Source organism: Bos mutus, chromosome 2 (assembly GCF_027580195.1).
Source record: "Bos mutus isolate GX-2022 chromosome 2, NWIPB_WYAK_1.1, whole genome shotgun sequence".
In the NCBI taxonomy this organism is placed as follows: domain Eukaryota; kingdom Metazoa; phylum Chordata; class Mammalia; order Artiodactyla; family Bovidae; genus Bos; species Bos mutus.
The window spans coordinates 31421411-31439563 of NC_091618.1; the positions used below are offsets into that span (position 1 = coordinate 31421411).

The 18153-nt window shown below is 45.4% G+C and overlaps 1 protein-coding gene across 3 annotated transcripts in view; it reads right to left on the bottom strand.

Annotated features, from left to right (window-relative positions):
* Positions 1-596: 596 nt before the first annotated feature.
* Positions 597-18153, bottom strand: part of SMARCAL1 (SNF2 related chromatin remodeling annealing helicase 1) — a 53924-nt gene continuing 36367 nt past the window's right edge. The window contains exons 13-18 of one of the 3 annotated variants that reach the window (XM_070386945.1): positions 12390-12460; positions 8429-8531; positions 6955-7137; positions 5827-5927; positions 4776-4872; positions 597-1700 (exon numbers count right to left, since the gene is read on the bottom strand). In XM_070386945.1, the coding sequence (XP_070243046.1) occupies positions 1488-1700; positions 4776-4872; positions 5827-5927; positions 6955-7137; positions 8429-8531; positions 12390-12460 (768 nt within the window). In that variant the 3' untranslated portion in view covers positions 597-1487. The remainder of the gene's footprint in view (positions 1701-4775; positions 4873-5826; positions 5928-6954; positions 7138-8428; positions 8532-12389; positions 12461-18153) is intronic. The other 2 variants (XM_070386938.1, XM_070386933.1) reach the window with 2 other exon arrangements.

The window sequence follows — 18153 nt, forward strand, 5'->3', positions numbered from 1 at the left end:
TGCTACTCCACTCCTCTCTCCCCTCTCTAAAGCTGTGGTGCCCAACACAGGAGCCACGAGACACAAGTGGTCACTGGGCACCAGAAACGTGGATATTCAGACTAAGATGCGCTGGTATGAGTGTCAAAGATTTTGAAGACTTGGTATGAAAAAAAAGAATGAAACGGTTCAGACTTCCCTGGTGATACAGGGGACAAGAATCCACCTGCCAATGCAGGGGACATGGGTTCGATCCCTGGCCTGGGAAGACTCGACATGCCTCAGAGCAGCTAAACCTGTGTGCGCCACAACCACTGAGCCCAAGCTCTAAGGCCCATAAGTGCAATTACTGAGCCTGTGTGCCACAATTGCTGAAGCCCACCAGCCAAGATCCCATGCTCCACAACAAGCAAAGCCACCACAATGAAAAGCCCACAGGTCACAACAAAGAGTAGCTCCTGCTCGCCACGACCAGAGAAAGCCTGTGCAAAAGTAACGAAGGCCTAGTGGAGCCAAAAAAAAGAGTGAAAAGTTTCTTAATTTTTTAATAGTGATTATGTTGAAATGACAGTACCTTGACTGTCCTGGGTTAAAGTATTACTAAGTTGGTCCTTCTTTGTTTTTAAAAATACTCTTTAGAAAATTAAAATCACATATGTGCCTCATGTCTTGTTTCTATTGGATGGTGTTACTTTACACCAGGGGTTGGCAAACTATGGTCTGTGGTCTCAATTCTGCTCACTGCCTGTTTCTGTAGGGCCTGTGAGCCAAGTCCAGTTTTTTACATTTTTAAATGGTTGAAAATAGAAGAATGGTAATTCATGACATATGAAAATTATATGAAGTTCAAAATTCAGTGTCTGGAATAGAGTTTTATTGGAAAAGAGCCCTAGTCGCTTGTTTCTGGATTGTCTATAGTTGATTCTGCACCACAGCAGCACAGCTGAGTGGTTCCAACACAAACATCCTGACCCATAAAGGCAAAATTAATTACTCTCTGGCTGGTTATAGAAAAAGCTTGTCAACCCCTGCTCTACACGCTTAGCTTACTTTACCTTTCTTCATAGAAAAATATTGCCTCTCCTGTTAATATGATAACCTTGGCAAAAGCGTGAACTTTCCTTCCTTGTTTAGTGAACTGCTGTCAGCACCTACAACAGGGCCTGGTACATATTAAGTGCTCTATAAATATTTGCGGAATCAATACATTTAAAAAAATCTAGATTTCAGAGGCTATGGAGGAAGTACCTTGTTAATTAAAGAACATGATTCACCATTACTACGACCTACTATCTGTTTCTCGGTAGGTCCAGCTAAGGTTAATTAAGACCCAGGCAAACCCACACATAATGAAAGGAAATGCTGACACTTGGCCTGGTAACCCACTGGGCTTGGAGACAGAGACCAACATTGAAGTAAGGACGAGAGGAGCATACGCCTCAAAAAAATAAAAAGCCTTATGTTATTTTAATAAATTCCATTATTTTTAATGCTTTTTCCCCCTCCTCTTATAGAGGAGAGGTAAAGCTGTCCCAGTTATCAAAAAATTCAAATCTCTTCTTCTTCACTGGGCTGCCCGTCAATGTGCTTTCATCCAGCTTGTCTCCCGTGTCCTGGGAACCTGGATCAAAGGACTCTGCTGCCTCCAGGAGCTCCATATCGTTTCCGTCTTCCTCGAAGGATTTCTGGAATAGGTTGTAGATCTTCTGCTGCTTTGAGTCCTTCATCAGAGGAAGAAAAGACATCAGTACCCAGGCATTAACATTGACTTTTCCTCCACCTCTGTGGGACCAGCTCAGTAAACTATTTATCACTCGAGCAGCCTTATTGCCTTCATGTCTGGCTTCTTCTCTACTGCTTGTTGGGAAAAAAGAAAAAGAAATGGTTGTGAGAGCAACAAAGGACCTGCTCTCACACTAATTTATGTTGGGAATGCTTCTCCCTTCTAACTTTACACATCACTATCTCAGTGATGAAATAGCTCCCAAGCTCTCACTTCCTCCAAGGCCTTTTTCCACTAAGAGGTTAAACTGCTAAGTCAACTCCCAAATCAGTGTGTTCAGCCATGGTTTATACCTAATTTTCAGAGAGGTTGTAAAACATACACTTAACATACTGATAAGTAGATACACGCACCCATTTCTGACTCCCCTAAAGTTACAATGATTACAACTGTGCCTACGTGCTGATGACAACAGTGTAGGGCTAGAATCACACCCAGTGGTCACGACCACAACACATGCCGGGCTCGTTCTCACCCCTCTGCTGATCTCTCCTCTGTCTTGGCTCCCAGCCCTGACCATCATTCAACCCAGAGGCACATATTCAGTGTCTCCAGTGACTTCCCACAGGTCCATAAAAACAAACCTGTCTAAAAACCACAGCCATCTCTCACCTCAATCCTACATCTCCGAACCAGCTTCTGTTCCCTGGTTTTGACGGTCTCCCACTTCTCACCCAGTCCCCCGGGCTTGTGATCACCAGGGTGTCCTGATTCCGTATCTCACACATCAAGGTTGGCTTCTCCCTCTGATCCCTCCTAGGTTCCTCGCAGGCAGTTTGTTTACTTGGGCCACATGGCTCTGTACCTGCCTGGACCTGAAATGGTTTCACTGCACTTCCTGCCTCAGGCCTCTTCCCACATCACCTGCCCACAGGTCTGGCCCAGGCCTGATTTTTCCCTCTAGACTGCCCTCTACTAAGATTCTCCTGTCACATCACTGGGCACCCTGTGTTTACCTCATCAAGTCTGCTTCCAGGCCCTTTGTAGTCAGGTCTCAACCCAACTAGCTGCTCTTTGCTTTCATGAAAGCCTTCCACAGTGACACTAAGTTCTTGAAAACTGATGCTGCAAGGACTCTAGATTATTCAGTAACCTGTGCCCTACATTTGCTAGCCATTCAGGATCCCAAATATTCAGATGGGACATGACATTAAAGGTAATTAAGATGAGGCTCATAGCAGCCATGTGCCCTCCTCTACGATAACCTTCATCAGGCTTCTGTCTGGGCAACTAAAAGTCAAGGAAATGCTGCTCAAAAGGCAGCCTACTCCAGATAGAAGTAACTGTCCACATTCATTGGAGTCTGTGACGGCAAAGCTCTGTGCTAATCTGGAGCACACACAAAGGGAAGCAAATTCCAAGATCAGACAAATATTTCACTTTCCCTCTCAGCAGGCAGGCAGACATGACCTTTTTTGCTTTTGGCTCCTATACAAGGAGGCAACATTTTCTTGTCCTAACAGTTGATAAAGCTTTCAGTTTTAATTACTAATCAAAATAAATATTGATAAACTCCGTTTGTATTATCTTGCATTTGTACTTTTAGGCAGAAAGTCTTAATTCAGAGCAACTGAGGGTCAGGCCAGTATAAATAAATGAGTTATAAATAAACCTATTCTTATTAGTTGAGAATCCTTTAAAAATAAGGCTCTTTCTTTTTAAAGGGCAAATAATAAGCAAGGCTCTATCAAAACAGTCATTATTCAACTGAATTAGAGAGTTCTTTAAAAAGTTTAAAAATAAAGTTGTTTTTTAAAATTGGCTTATTAAATGTAAGGATAATTTATATTATATCTCCCCTGAGTCCAATTTATCCCAATAATTACATCCTGAAAAAAGAATTTAGTTTTAAGTAAATGTAAAGATCACACCCTCAGACAAGTCTTAGAATCACCTACAAGACTGTGTTGATTTAAACTCAGCTTTGATGCTCAGTGATTCCACAGGAAGGAGAAGGCACCTCAGTTTTCTGAAGAGCAAGGCTGCCTTTCAGCACAAGGCTCAGACCTCTGTCCAAGTTCACTCTTTAGAAACAATCCTCTCAGGACCTCCTGAATTCTCACCTTCCTCGTCAACCACCTGAGCAGGTGAATGAAGACCAGCCCTGGGAGTCTTTGCACCTCTCACTCCTCTCTTCCTTGTTTCACAGAAATGGAGGAAGAAGGGCTGTGGGTGCCATGGGGCTGGAGAGCTAGGCCAGGGCAGGCCTGCTGGGCCCAGGCTGTTCTCGCCAGAGGCAAACAGATCTCCTCTCAGCCTTTCTGACAAGGCCCAGCTGGTCACGGAAGGATGCTCATGGGCCTCTTACTCTCCTTGATAATAAGAGGCTGTCACACAGGAAGTGCTGGCGGAGCCCGGAAGCCTTCTGCCTTGAGCTGGCTTCACGTGACCAGTGACTGTGGGCCAGCTTGTGTGAAAGTGTTAGTCACTCAGCCGTGTCCAACTCTTGGCAACCCCATGGACTGTAGCCCACCAGGCTCCTCTGTGTATGGAATTCTCCAGGCAAGAATATTGGAGTGGGTAAACAGAGATTTGCAGGGCAGTTGTAGGCTAGTCTTACTCCTATGCAAATCTCTGTTCACCCCTTTATAAAACGGGGAGACACTGAGAATAAAATGCAGCTACAGAGGGGAAAATATGTACATGAAAACAACACCCTATGTGAAACACTCCCCATTGTGGACTGGGGACATGTTCTGGTGGCCAGCCTGCTGAGTGATGCTATGTACTTTTTGCAGCAATTTAGCAGTTTGCATGGGGTGTTTTTTGTCAGTTTGGCCTGATGGCAGCATTTGGAGGCCCTGGTTTTAGGAGGATCTAGGAGGGTATGTGAAAAGCAGCAGGAGTTAATGTCAGCACTTCTCCATAAAGGGATGCACACATGGATTGGCCTGAGAACGACTGCAGCCGTTTATTTCGGCTCTCAGTCTGGGGGAGATTCCAGGAGTGATTCACATCTTCCTATTCCAAACCTCAGGACGCCCCAGTGCAGGGAGCCATGGGCTGGTGTTACCTTGGAGAAGTAATCTGTGGCTTCTGTCATTTCTGAAAAATTGGTCTCAGAGAGCCCGGCTTCACCCAGAACTTTAATCTTCTCTTGAATCAGGGGCCTGTTGGGGAAGAAAGGAGCTGCAGTGCGTGGACCCAGCAGACTGATTACAAGACCACCCCTCCTGTGCTTATGGGACAGCTTACTGTCTCACATCTCTGCAACTCTCCAGGCACGAACACCCATCCTGAAACACAAACTTCCTCTCTATTGTAAACCAACTAAATCAGGGCTCAGATATCAGACTCAAAGTTCTTTCTACTGGGAGATGTGTATGAAATAAATGCCATTACAACAAAATTTTGGACCTTGTGCTGTTATGAGCTGCCTGAATAACAAATCCACTAACAGAGACAGGGAAGAAGAAGCAAGCCACACACAAAGTAAAGGTAAGATACCTCAGTCATCAGCTAGAAAGAGGGAGGCAGTGGAGACAAATTAGATAATCAAGAAACTTATTATCAGGAGGGAGAAATGGAACTGGGAGGGAGTATTTTGAGATCGTTCTCTTAGGTAATGGATATGAAACTCCATAGAGTTGAACATTTTATCCTAGTTCTGCTAAGAAAGCACTGCATGACCCAAGTGAGCCACTTCTTTGGATGGCCCAGCAGCAGCACTGAAAATGTTGCCTTACGGTACCAGCAGACATCACGAGGGGACAAAGGGGGCGTTTCCCTGTCTAAGCAAGAGCTTTCACGTCTGGGAAGAGTGTTTTACAAACAAAATTTCACCTACATTTCGTCCCAGTAAGTTCTCCTCCCTTTTCTCAGGTCAGTGGGAAGGAGCCACGTACTCTTATTCCTGCAAGGTTTCCTCATTCCCCCCACCCGCCTGCAGTCACAGTAATGCTGTGCAGGGGGCCAGACAGGGTCATGATGAAAGGGGGAGGGCACTACCAGTGAGTCTTCTGTGTGGGTCCCTGGAGAGCTCCCCCAAAGCAGAGGCTCTCAGGGAGCAAAGAAAATACATCACTGGTGTCAAGCCCAACTGCTGGGCCAGCCAGCGGCCTCACCAGAGGTAGTCATCAGCCGTGCCTCTTGCCACCAGGTAGTGGATGCTCACGGAGCTCAACTGTCCGATGCGGTGCACCCGGTCCTCAGCCTGCATCAGCACCTGCAGGGCGTGGGGCAGGATGGAGACAGATCGAGGCTGCTCGGTCCATCACAGCCCTGCCTCCTCACTGTGGGTCACATGGCCGGGGGCCTGCGAGCCTGTGCCCACAAACAACCTGTCGTCTGACAAAAGGGAGAGGCAAACACAGCACTGGGCATCACGGGGAACTCAATCTGTAGCTGCAGCTGTGGACGCTCCCCAGGGCTGGGCCCGGTGCTGGAGGGAGGCTGAGCTGCAGCTCTGCCATCAGCCGTGACGAAGGGGACCCGGCATACTTTCTGTCTTCCCCCGTGTAATGAAAAGTTATCTTCTAAATAGATAAAAATACTGTGCCTGGGCAGAGGCCAGATAGGATCGGGGGTAGGGTGGCTTTTTTATACCGTGGTAAACCCTACAACGAACAATGAAACCCACCAGCCATGGTTTCTATTCTAAGAAGCCTTCCACCTCTAAGCCCCCCATCGTCATCGTTATGGCCATTGCCAGCGTGTGGCAGTGAGAGCCACACACAGTCAGGACATCAGGAGGGAAAGACCTTCTTTCTGCAGTTGAGGAGAAAACTTTACAAGTCCCAACAAATGTCTTCCGTCTGTTGCCACAGTAGTCAGCTCATCAGATAAGGCCAGTGGGCACGGTGGCGGTGTCCAGGGAACACCACCGTGGTCGCCCTGCTGTGGCCCCATCACTAAAGTGGCTCCCAGGGGTGGTGGATCAAAGGGGCTCAGGGTGGGAAGGCAGAGGCTTGGGACCGGGGCTGCCATGCGCTCCCCTTAAGTGACAGCTATGCTCTCTGAGCCCCCAGCGTCTTCAGGGAGAGATGGATCCGGAGGTTTCTTCAGAACATCAGCCTACCCATTGATAATGAGATGGAGTCGATAATCCTGCTACAAAGCAGGGTGCTGTGAAGACCTAAGATCTGTTTATGAAGCTGATGGACAACCAGGGGCCATGACGCTAGCACCAGGGACAGCGCACACAAGCCCCGCCTCTCGCCGCCACCCGGCCCCTCCCGACGAGCGCTCCTCACCCCCGGGTTCCAAAACAGCTCCCCGAACACCACCAGGTCAGCCGAGGAGAAGGTGAGGCCCATGTTGGCGGCGGTGATGGACAGCACGGCCACGGCAGGGCCCGGGGACAACTGAAACTGCTGGCAGAGGTCCTCGCGGTCGGCCGAGGAGGTGGAGCCATCGATACGGATGTGCTGAACGCGCTGCGGAAACAGGGAGAGAGGCGGTTGGGCAGGGGTGCGCAGAGAACCGCGCTGCTGGGGCTCTGAGCTCCAACAGGCGCCCTCTGAACTGCTTTCCAAGCTTTTTTCTGGCCTTTCCTTTCAAACTGAACCTTGTGTTGACAGAACTGTAGGTTCGCGTGTGTATTAAGCAATAAAACAGAGGGATTCCTTGTCCATTACCCCAATGATAATATTGGTAAAAGTTGAAGTATTGTTAGTCGTTGGCTTGTGTCCAACTCTTTGCAACCCCATGGACTATATATAGCCCACCAGGTTCCCTGGTCCATGGAATTTTCTAGAGTTCTCCCGAATACTGGAGTGGGGAGCCATTCCCTTCTCCAGGGGATATTCCCCACCCAGGGATCAAACCTAGATCTCCTGCATCGCAGTCAGATTCTTTACCATCTGGGCCACCAGGGAAGCCCAATATTGGTAAAACTATAGCACAATTATACCCAGGAGACTGACTTTGATACAATCCACTGACCGTATTCAATTTTCCATTTTACTGAGACTCATGTGTATGTGTTCTATACAGTTTTATCCCACATGTGGGTTTTCACATATCTGCCTTCACAGTGGAGACAGTGAATGGTTCTAACCACACAGGGATGCTCCGTGGCCCTTTTATAGCCCTGCCCACTTCCCTCCTGCTTCGCTCTCACCCACCTGCTCCTTACTAATCTGGCCTGCATTTCTAAAATGTTCCATGTCAGAAATGCTATATAAACACTATGTAAACTCTGGGGCTGTGGTCTCTACTCAGCATCATTGCCCAGAGACTCATCCCAATCATCGCATGTACAGACAGATCACATGTACCTGTAATTATACCTCAGTAAGGCTTCCCTGGTAGCTCAGACAGTACAGAATCTGCCTGCAACGCAGGAGACCTGGGTTCGATCCATGGGTCAGGAAGATGCCCTAGAGAAGGGAAAGGCCACCCACTCCAGTATTCTCACCTGAAGAATCCCATGGACAGGGGAACCTGGTTGGCTATAGTCCATGGTGTTGCAAAGAGTTGGAAATGACTGAGCAGCTAATACTTGCACTTTCAAAGCAATTAAAATTTTAAAAAATTTTAAAAGATGGGTTAAAACAACATGTTCATGGTTCTAAAAGCAAGAAAAATCCTTCAGAAAGTCTTCAGCAATGGTTCTGGAAAACTTCATCTCACTTGCTCAGATCTGACCTCAGCCTGCTCAAAACAACTCAGCAGCCAACACACAAACAAGAAAGCATCCTGTGCTGAAGTTCAAAGGGTGCATACCTTCCTCTCAAGCTCCTTAGTAATTGCATCCAGAACCACCTTATGGTGCGCAAACACAAGAAACTTCTCTCGTCCACTTTCTAGCAGGTCCAGGATATATTCACTGCATTTAACAAAGACAACAATAAATTGAAAACATATGCAATCCGACTGAAGTTAGTTACTGAAAAGTGACTGCATCTGTGGCAGACACCTTTGGGGTACCTGCCTCCCTGGCCCATCCACTCCCTCCTCTGAGAGCTGACCTTTCCCTCTTGCCCTCAGAAGGTGTAGGGAAGTCATCTTCTGCCATGTACAGAATTCTTCCATACTTTTTAGTCATCTCCCAAACACAAATAAGTCAAAGTATCTTCATGTTTTACATGTTTCTGACAGGTTACTGAAACATTCTTATAACCTAAGATCATACTAGATAATTAACAGTTTTCACTTTGGCTGCTACTATCATTCAAGCGTGTTTTCAATAAAAACTGAAGTGCTGTCTATAGATCTGAAAATGCCTGGGCAAGGATTAAGGGATTCTTGACAGTAATCAAATTTCTGGCAATGTAGTATTGAGAAGTAAGTAGGAAATGGCAACCTACTCCAGTATTCTTGCCTGGGAAATTCCATGGACAGAGGAGCCTGGGGGATAGAAGAGTCATGTCGCAAAGAGTCAGACACCACTGAGCATGCACACGAATGCATGTACTCATACTCAGGAGACTCATCAGCGATAGCCCTCCAGCTCCCTTCCCCATCAGACTGCACGCCAGGGCCTGCAGTTAAGGCAGTGTTAAGTGAATTCTTTTCGAGGCCAAGGAATAGCAGGTGAAAAGGCATTGTTTATGTGGTCTTTTTTCCTCCCTTTAATTTATTTCTCTTCTCCATCCACTGTGGGTTTTTTTAAAGTACTTATTTTTTAAAAAATATTTTTATTATTCTTATTTACTTTTTGGCTGTGCCATGGGACATGTTGGATCTTAGTTCCCTGATCAGGAATTGATCCCACACCCCCTGCATTGGAAACTTGGAGTCTTACCCACTGGACCACCAGACAAGTCCCTAGCAATGTGTTGTTTTCTTGACTTTCTGCTCCTTATCTTTAGCTGTGGCCTTAAAGGAAGGCAGTGACCCCTGAGCGCACTGCAGGGAGGAGGGTCGCTCAGTCAGCAGACCCTAAGGCTTGCCCTGGCATTAGCACCCTGCAGAGGGTTCCCAATCTCAATACAGGTCAAGGCTCCTGCACAGGCAGCAGGAATGTGAGCCTCAGTGAACAGGACACACACATGGGTGTCTGGGTAGAGAACAGACACCACTTTCCTTATGGGTCAAATCTCTAAGGCTTCCTATCACAGTATGGGCAGGTGGTGAAAAGGTAAGTGGACGCTCTTCTTAACATTTAAGAATTATTTTCAAAAAACACTGTGGTCAACCATAGTATGGAGTTGAGTTCAATCTGTGAATTGTTGGTACTAATAGATTCTAATTAGTTTGAGAGACAAAATTTACCATAAGTAAAAACATTTATTACTACATCATCAAAAAGTCACAAGGCCATAAAATCAACTTGCTCAGGCCATAAACACCACCGACCCCCATTTTCCTAATGCTTTTCTCCCCTCTGCGTCTCAGACATGGCACTGCTGCTCTGCCTTCCTCAGTCCCTAGGCTACCAGGCTGGAAATATTTGCCAACCACAATAACCTTGGCTTTATATTGAAAGATGTCCATTAAAATGAAAACCAACAACAGCAAATAAGAAAAAAGAAAAGAAAGAAAGAAAAGCAACTATCAGAGGAAATTGGAGTTTTAAGATTTATAATCTAATTTCTACTTACTAGCTGTTTGATTCTGAAGTTTAAAGATTTACATGAGATTTACTCAGTTTCTACATTTTAACTTATTCTACTGATCTCACGAAGAGGCTGTAAATGTGACATGAGTTAATAGATGTTAGAACTGTTGGAAACTATAAATCACTATATAATTTATCATAGGATTTTGAAAAAGTATGTATATGTTAGGGACTGAATGTTTGTGTCCCTGTCCACTAGCTCATACGTTGAAATCCTAACCCCCAGTGTGATGGTTCGGGCTTCACAGGTGGCCCTAGTGGTAAAGAACCTGCCTACCAATGCAGGAGACGCAAGAGATGAGGGTTCGATACTTGGGTCAGGAAGATCCCCTGGAGATGGAAATGGCCACCCACTCCAGTATTCTTGCCAGGAGAATCCCATGGACAAAGGAGCCTGGTGGGCTACAGTTCATAGGGTCAAAGAATTGGACTGAAGAGACTTAGCACACACACAATGTGACGGTATTGGGAGTTGGGGGTATTGGGAGTTGGGGCCTATGGGAGGAGATGGAGCCAGTGTTCTTACAAAAGAGAGCCCCAAGAGTACCCGTGCCCCTTCTGCAAGGGAGGACACAGCAGGAAGACTGCTGTCTACAAGCCAGGAAGAGCACTCTCACCAGACTGAATCTGCCAGCACCTTGAATTTGGACTTCCTAGCCTCTAGGACTGTGAGAAATACAAGTTTGTTCAGGCACATGGCCTATGATAGTTTTATTATAGCAGCATAACCATACTAAATCAAGGTATAACCAAAGTTTCTTTACAAGATGGAAAAATAGCTAGATTTAAATTCCTAGGGGGAATGGGTGGCTCTGAGCCAGCACTCAAGGGACCCTGTCACAAGCTGAGAGAGCAAAGGAAGGGCTGACACCCTTGCCATCTGTTATCCAGCGGCACATGAGAAATGGGTTGGTGGGGGAATTCTGGCTGGTGTCTGAGAGAGAAGTTTTCAGGCTATAAAAACCACACCTGGAGTTCATTAGTCCCATAGCAGTATCATAAATGAAAAGGGCAGTAGCCAGAGGGTGAAGGAGGGCTGCCCAACACTCAGTGGTCCATGTGGAGAGCCTGCAATTGGAACAATGAGGTGAACTCACTCTCCAACCACATATGAGGATGCAGAGGGAGAGGCCAGGGAGGCTGGGCGATGCAGGGGCTGAGTGAGGGGCCGGGGAGGCTGCGTGGCTCAGTTTAACCCACGCTGAATTCCTTTCATTGTAACCTAATCACTTGGACTGTTATCCTGCCGGAGTCTCATACGAATGTTAAACAATAAAAATTAGGCAAGCTCCACGTCCTTAGACTCGCTTCAAGCTTCTATCACAGTGATATGTGAAAAGCAGTGGGGGTTTCTTTCTTTAGCAAAAGCAGACAATTTTTTTCAAGTCACTGAATAATTTTAAGGACAGAATTCATCACTTCAGCTTTAGTTTAAAAGGCAGAAGGAGACTCAAGTGTGACAACAGCCACTTGCCCGTATCTTTTGAACAAACCCTGACATTCACTTTCTTTCTTATTTAGGTAAATGATGGCGGAATCATGTCTTTGGAGAAGACTAGAGACTCTCTGAAAGGCAGCTTCTAAGTCTTCTATGAAACCCCTAATTTCCTCCTACAGGCAAGTGAGCACAGTTCTCGGAAGAGGAACAGTTCGCTTCAGTGTTTGGGTTATTCTGCCCTCCTTGGAAGTGGCCACAGCTCCACTTCACTTGAGTTAAGACATGATCACTCAGGGACCTCAGTCACATCCAGGAGGTGTTCCAGCTACAGGCCTACTTATGCCTCCTGAGCCATGAGGCTGTGGTGCCTTAAACTGTATATTCAAGGCAATTAGGATTCAAGTCTCAGATGATAAAGAGTCTGCCTGAAATGCAGGAGACCCGGGTTCAATTCCTGAGTCAGGAAGATTCCCTGGAGAAGGGAATGGCTACCCATTCTAGTATTCTTGTCTGGAGAATTCCATGGACGGAGGAACCCGGTGGGCCACAGTCCATGGGGTCACAAAGAGTCGGATATGACTGAGTGACTAACACAATCATTTCTTACAGAACAATAAAGCCATCCTGATGGACTAAGGTAACAGGTGTTTCTTTTTAAAAAAGAGAGAGAGAGGAGTGACACTTACATGACAGATGGAATTTTAGCTTCAGCTGTTCTGTTGAAGAAGAGAATGAGGGCTTCTTTTTGCTGCTGCTTCTGTGGAAAGAGAAAGGGAGAGTTTAAAGTCTCCCACTCTGAGAACTCTGCAATAGACTGATGTAATTATTGCCACCACAAGCTTTATAGGTCCCAATATCATGTGGCAGAGCCAAGAGTCCCTGACTTATCCGCTTGCTTTAGCCACGCTGTGGCAACTGTCTGGACCCTGGGAGACACGGCGTTATAGCTCCTCCGTCAGCCTTTGAGAGCTGTCGTGAGAATCCAACAAGGCAAGGAACATACGAGCTCTTTGGAAGGACATCTCAGGTGGTACCTCAACAACCATACCAAGTTCAGGTGCTCAGCTGAAAGGCAGCCTTGCTAAGCACACCTGTTTACTACAGGTATTGCAGTCTGGTGACAACTTACATGTGACACTGGTCCAAGACGTTCCCCTAGTCCTTTCCTCCTGCCAAGTTTTGTCCATACTCAACTGACTGAGCTCACCTCTAAGACGTGCTGAATCAATTCCAATTGACACACTGTATTCAAATACTATCTCAATACTTTTATTCATGTGTTTCTGCCCTGTGTCCCCATCAGGCGACTGACTTCCCTTGAGAAGAAACCATATTTTCTTTAGTGTTTGCATCTAAATAAATCCCACTAAGGAATGCTAACACAGGAGGTGCTTAAATAGTTTCACAATAATATGAGAGAACATTTACCATCACTCCTGGGCTCCCAGAGATGACAGGTACTCTTACCAGCTTTGGTAGAGCCACCATCCCATTCCAGTGTGGGTTTACAGATGCTCCCACAGTTTGGGCCTGGGCCCTGTGAGGCCAGTGACTGACACGGCAGCTCCCTCATGGGACAAAGAGATGGCCCAGCCAGTAATAACACCCATGGCCCTGAACTCATTACAACTCAGAGAAGCAGCCACAGCGGGACATACCTTAAATGACGGACACCACAAGACGAGAGGAAAAGCTACCTGGTCAAAATCGTTGTTTGGTTTTAAACAGCATCTCTCGTCTAGGTCTTGACGAGAAACAAGAAAAAGACCCAAGAGCCATAGGCATCCATGGGGGTACTGACGGGGCAGCAGGTCCATTTCATTTTTGGCTGTCATGGTGGTGGCCACTGTTGCTCCTATTTTGTGGCAGCAGTTCAGTTTAACAACTCAAACTTCCTAGGAACTCGTGGCGAACATGTGGTTCTGTGTGTGCGTATGTGTGTGTGTCGGGGCGGGGCGGGGGTGCGTGTGCCTTGTTTCTCAGCCTTGGGCGTGGTCAGGACTCTGATGAGGCTTCAGACACACACCCAACTTTCCGTGTGTGGCCCATAAGCTCACATGGGGTCCACTCGTGTCCCTCAAAGGGTCCCTGGCAGCAGGTGAGGCTCTCCAACCGAATGTGTCCCTGGAAGGACATGCTGATGGGACAGTGTCAGGCTCCCATCTGGTGACCTCACCGGCAGTGTGCATGCCTTGAGCAGACTGCACCCCACTCAATCCACAAAATAAACCCCTGGGTCCCTTCAGAGACTCCTGTCAGATCCTTCCCCACACCCACACTTACTCCACATCTGCTATTAGAAAAGGAGAGGGCAAAACAGATGGAGAAATGGTAAAAAAGCACTTTCAGAAACCTTGCCCGGAGATTTAACATGCCCAGAGACGATGTGGGTGTGAGAAAACATCCTTATTACACACGGCTAGGGGCTTAGCAGCAGCAGCAGCAAGGGGATGGTATTCTGGGCTAACCCTTTTGGTCAGTATGTAGCAAAAGTCTTCAAAATATGCCCATATCCTGTGATGTGTGTGTGTGAGTCACTCAGTAGTGTCTGACTCTTTGCAACCCCATGGACTGTAGCCTGTCAGGCTCCCTGTCCATAGACTTATCAGGCAAGAATACTGGTATGGGTTACCATGCCCTCCTCCAGGGGATGGTCCCGACCCAGGGATTGAACCCAGGCCTCCTGCGCTGCGGGCAGATTTCTTTACTGTCTAAGCCACCAGGGACTCCCTATCCTATGATACAGCAACTCAATCCTTAACATTTATCTTCAGGATAGAAATGGAGGTACACAAATTCAGATGTAAACCGCCTTTTCAGTGTAGTGTCATTTAGAATAGTGAAAAACGGAAATAACTTAAATGTCCAACTACAAAGACTGACAAAATTATTATACAGACATGTGAGAAAATATTCTGCAGTGTTCAAATTATTGTTGTTATTTAGTTGCTCAGTCATGTCCAACACTTTTGCGACCACATGGACTGTAGCCTGCCAGGCTCCTCTGTTTCCCAGGCAAAGATACTGGAGTGGTTGCCATTTCCTTCTCCGGGGGATCTTCCCATCCCAGGGACCGAACCTGCATCTCCTGCATTGAACAGGTGGGTTCTTTACTGCTGAGCCATTGGGGAAAACCAGTCTTCAAATACTATGTTTTAAAAGAACATACAACAACACTGAAAAGTGCACAGATATAGTTTTGTAACTTGCTTTCTCCCCTACTTGATGTATGCTTATAAGATCCGAATTCTGCTTTTAAAACATGTATGTTGCAATATCATATATTAATGGATACATATGGAATCTAGAAAAATGGTACTGATGAATCTATTTGCAGGGCAGGAACAGAGACACAGACAGAGAATGAACTTGTAGACGCAGTGGGGGAAGGAGAGGGTGGGATGAACTGAAACAGTAGCACTGAAATACATACATTACCATGTGTAAAATGGATAGCTAGTGGAAAGTTGGTATATAACACAAAGAGCTCAACCCTGTCTTCTGTGACAATGTAGAGGGGTGGGATAGGGGTGGGAGGGAGGCACAAGAGGGAGGGGATATATATGTATACTTATGGCTGATTCATGCTTTTGTGTGGTAGGAACCAATACATTATAAAGCAATTATCTTCCAATTGGTAAGCCTGGCATGCTGCAGTCCAGGGGTTACAAACAGTTGGACACGACTTAGTGACTGAATGACAACAACCACCTCCTCCAATTAAAAATAAAAAAATAAAATATATATGCTGCTTATTATGTACATAAGTTCTATGTATATTGATATAGAAATAATAAATATTTTAAAGCAAAATACACATAGATTTAATATTAGAAAATACCCAAATGATACATGTCAAAATTATCAAAAGATGGGTCAATTTATTTTTTATCGTATAGTGATAAAAAACATTTAATAAATGCGACCCTGTGGACTGTAGCCTACCAAGCTCCTCTGTCCATGGGATTTTCCAGGCAATAGTACTGGAGTGGATTGCCATTTCCTTCTCCAGGGGATTTTCCCAACCCAGGGATCGAACCCGGGTCTCCCGCAATGTAAACAGACGCTTTACCGTCTGAGCCACCAGGGAAGCCCACATATCATAAGCACTTTTCTTGATCAGACTTTATACAGTAGATATCTGCTGTATTTTTAATGTAGGAGAAATCAATAGTTTATCTTTTTAAAAAAAAAAGCTCCCCAAACTGAGTAGACATAATATTAGCCCAATAACTATCTTACTTCTTTTGCCAGCCCTGGACTGGGAAATTTTAAATAACCCGCATTCTTTGTTCCTGCCTCTTAGACTTTTACTAAATTAGATCCACCGGGGTTCTGAATTTCTCTGTGTGGGAATTTGAATGGATTGTCAAACAGCAGAAAGGTGAGCTGATACCATCCCCAGGAAGTCTGCGTGAACCAGTTCCATTTTTCTGCTCCTAGTCTTGCTGATCAAAAAACGGCTTTAGACAAAGGATGATTAGAGTCAGCTTTTCTTAGCTGGTGAAAAGCTATCTATTATTTCGGCTGAAAATGAGAAAAAGCTTTCGCTGTACGTTATGTTTTATAAATTGGCTGCTTCACCTTGGCTTCTGTGATTTAAAGCTTTTCAAAAAATGTCGTCCTCTGGATGGGAAGGTGTGAGGGAACAAAGAAAGAACAGCTTTTTGACAGGTTAGCCGTGCTTTGCTTAAACCACCATAATGTGTAAAATCACAGGGAAACTTGGGGCTGCAGAGTCACTATTAAAAACGGGGGTGGTGGGGTCCTTTCTGCAGATTCACAGACTCAACACACAAAACCATGATTCTCCAGTTTAACTCTTTCAATTCAGGGTTTCACAGGCAGTCAGGGCTTGGAAGGCACGTTGATGGCCATCTGGTCCAAGCCCCCACAGACACTGGTTCTATTTCCTGGGTTGAGTGGGGGATGGACTGCTCCCAGCTGGATCCATGGTTTGCAACGCACTAAATCTGTGGCTTTATGGTAAGAAAGGTTCTAATGTTCTAAAGGCTCATGCTCATAAATTCATTTGCTACTTGGATTTTCCATTATAAAAAATGAATTTACATTAAAGAAGACAAAAGAAAACAACATTTTTCAAGAATTTATCCTATCAAAAAGAATACAGTATTTTAGCACCATGCTGAAGGCAGTCTTTATCTATTCAATTTCTCTCTCTTAAAGACAGACTTAAATTTCCCAAGACACCAAGGAAGCACAGAGCAATTCTCAAGCACTGTGCTGAGAAGGGCTCAAGGGCTCTTCTCCACTGGATTCTTGAAGAATTACAGTGCAATTTAGGGTTTTTTTTTCACAATCTGAAAAATAGCTTGAAGACTCTGGGGTGAAGAAGCAGTGACAACAATCACACAACAGGTGGGATTCAGAGCAACCGCCACCAACCCTTTGCACTTTTCCAGCACCAAGCCCAGGAGGCAGGTTGTGGCTTCCCTTTTCAGGGAGAAAATACCAACAAATCCCAAAGAATTTAAGGGACCTGCATAGCCACGGGGAGTTATAAACATCCAATATTCCTGATTTCCATGGCTCAGCCTAGTCAATTTCACATCATCCCCTATTAATTCAGAAATCAAACATGCAGGTTACACCTGAAATCATAAAGTGCCACTCACCTAACCGTGCACATTGGCCTAAAGTTTAAAATCCTTTCAAACCTTGCTGCACTAAGTTCAAGATTCCCATACTTTTTTTTTGGCTATTCTGCACAATTGACAGTTGCCTCCTGACCACTTAAAATGACTTTCGTCCTCAATTCAAGTCCCCACTGACTGCTTGTCAGTTGTCTACACTGGCTGTTCTCCATCTGGTTCGAGAGGTGAACTGGTGCAGGCAAGGCTGTTCTCTGGAAACTCCCATGAAATACTGATAGACTCTCTTCCACCACACATACAAGGAACTGAAACACTTCATAAAGCATTCTATAAACATTCATACCTTTGCATTTAAAAATAACATGCATCTGAATTTTTTCCATTAATAGTATATATATGCTATACATGTTCATTGGTTTTCTTGTTTGGTAGATTTCACTGATGGGCAAAAGTTAGCAGACTTGTTAATCGCTTAAGAAAGGTTTAAGAAAAAGCTTAAAATTGAGAAAAAATTTCCATTCATTGAGTTTTTATCTCAATAAATGGAAAAGGCCACTGACACTGATTCTAGCAACAGAACACCTTAGTTCTTCTGGTAGTTCCACGGAAATATAATTTGAGAATCACTGGTCTGTATGTCCACAGTGATGTTATGGAACCTTATTTGAAAATTCCACAGCAAAGAGATTATGCCTGCTCATTTCCTCCAGGCCACCCAGATTATTGTGTATAATACAGCATAAGTTAAACACAGCTGGATAAGGTATTAATATCAGTGCAAAATCCTACACTGTTTCTTAAAAGCTACTAGCCAGTTTTGCTCATCACATGGGAA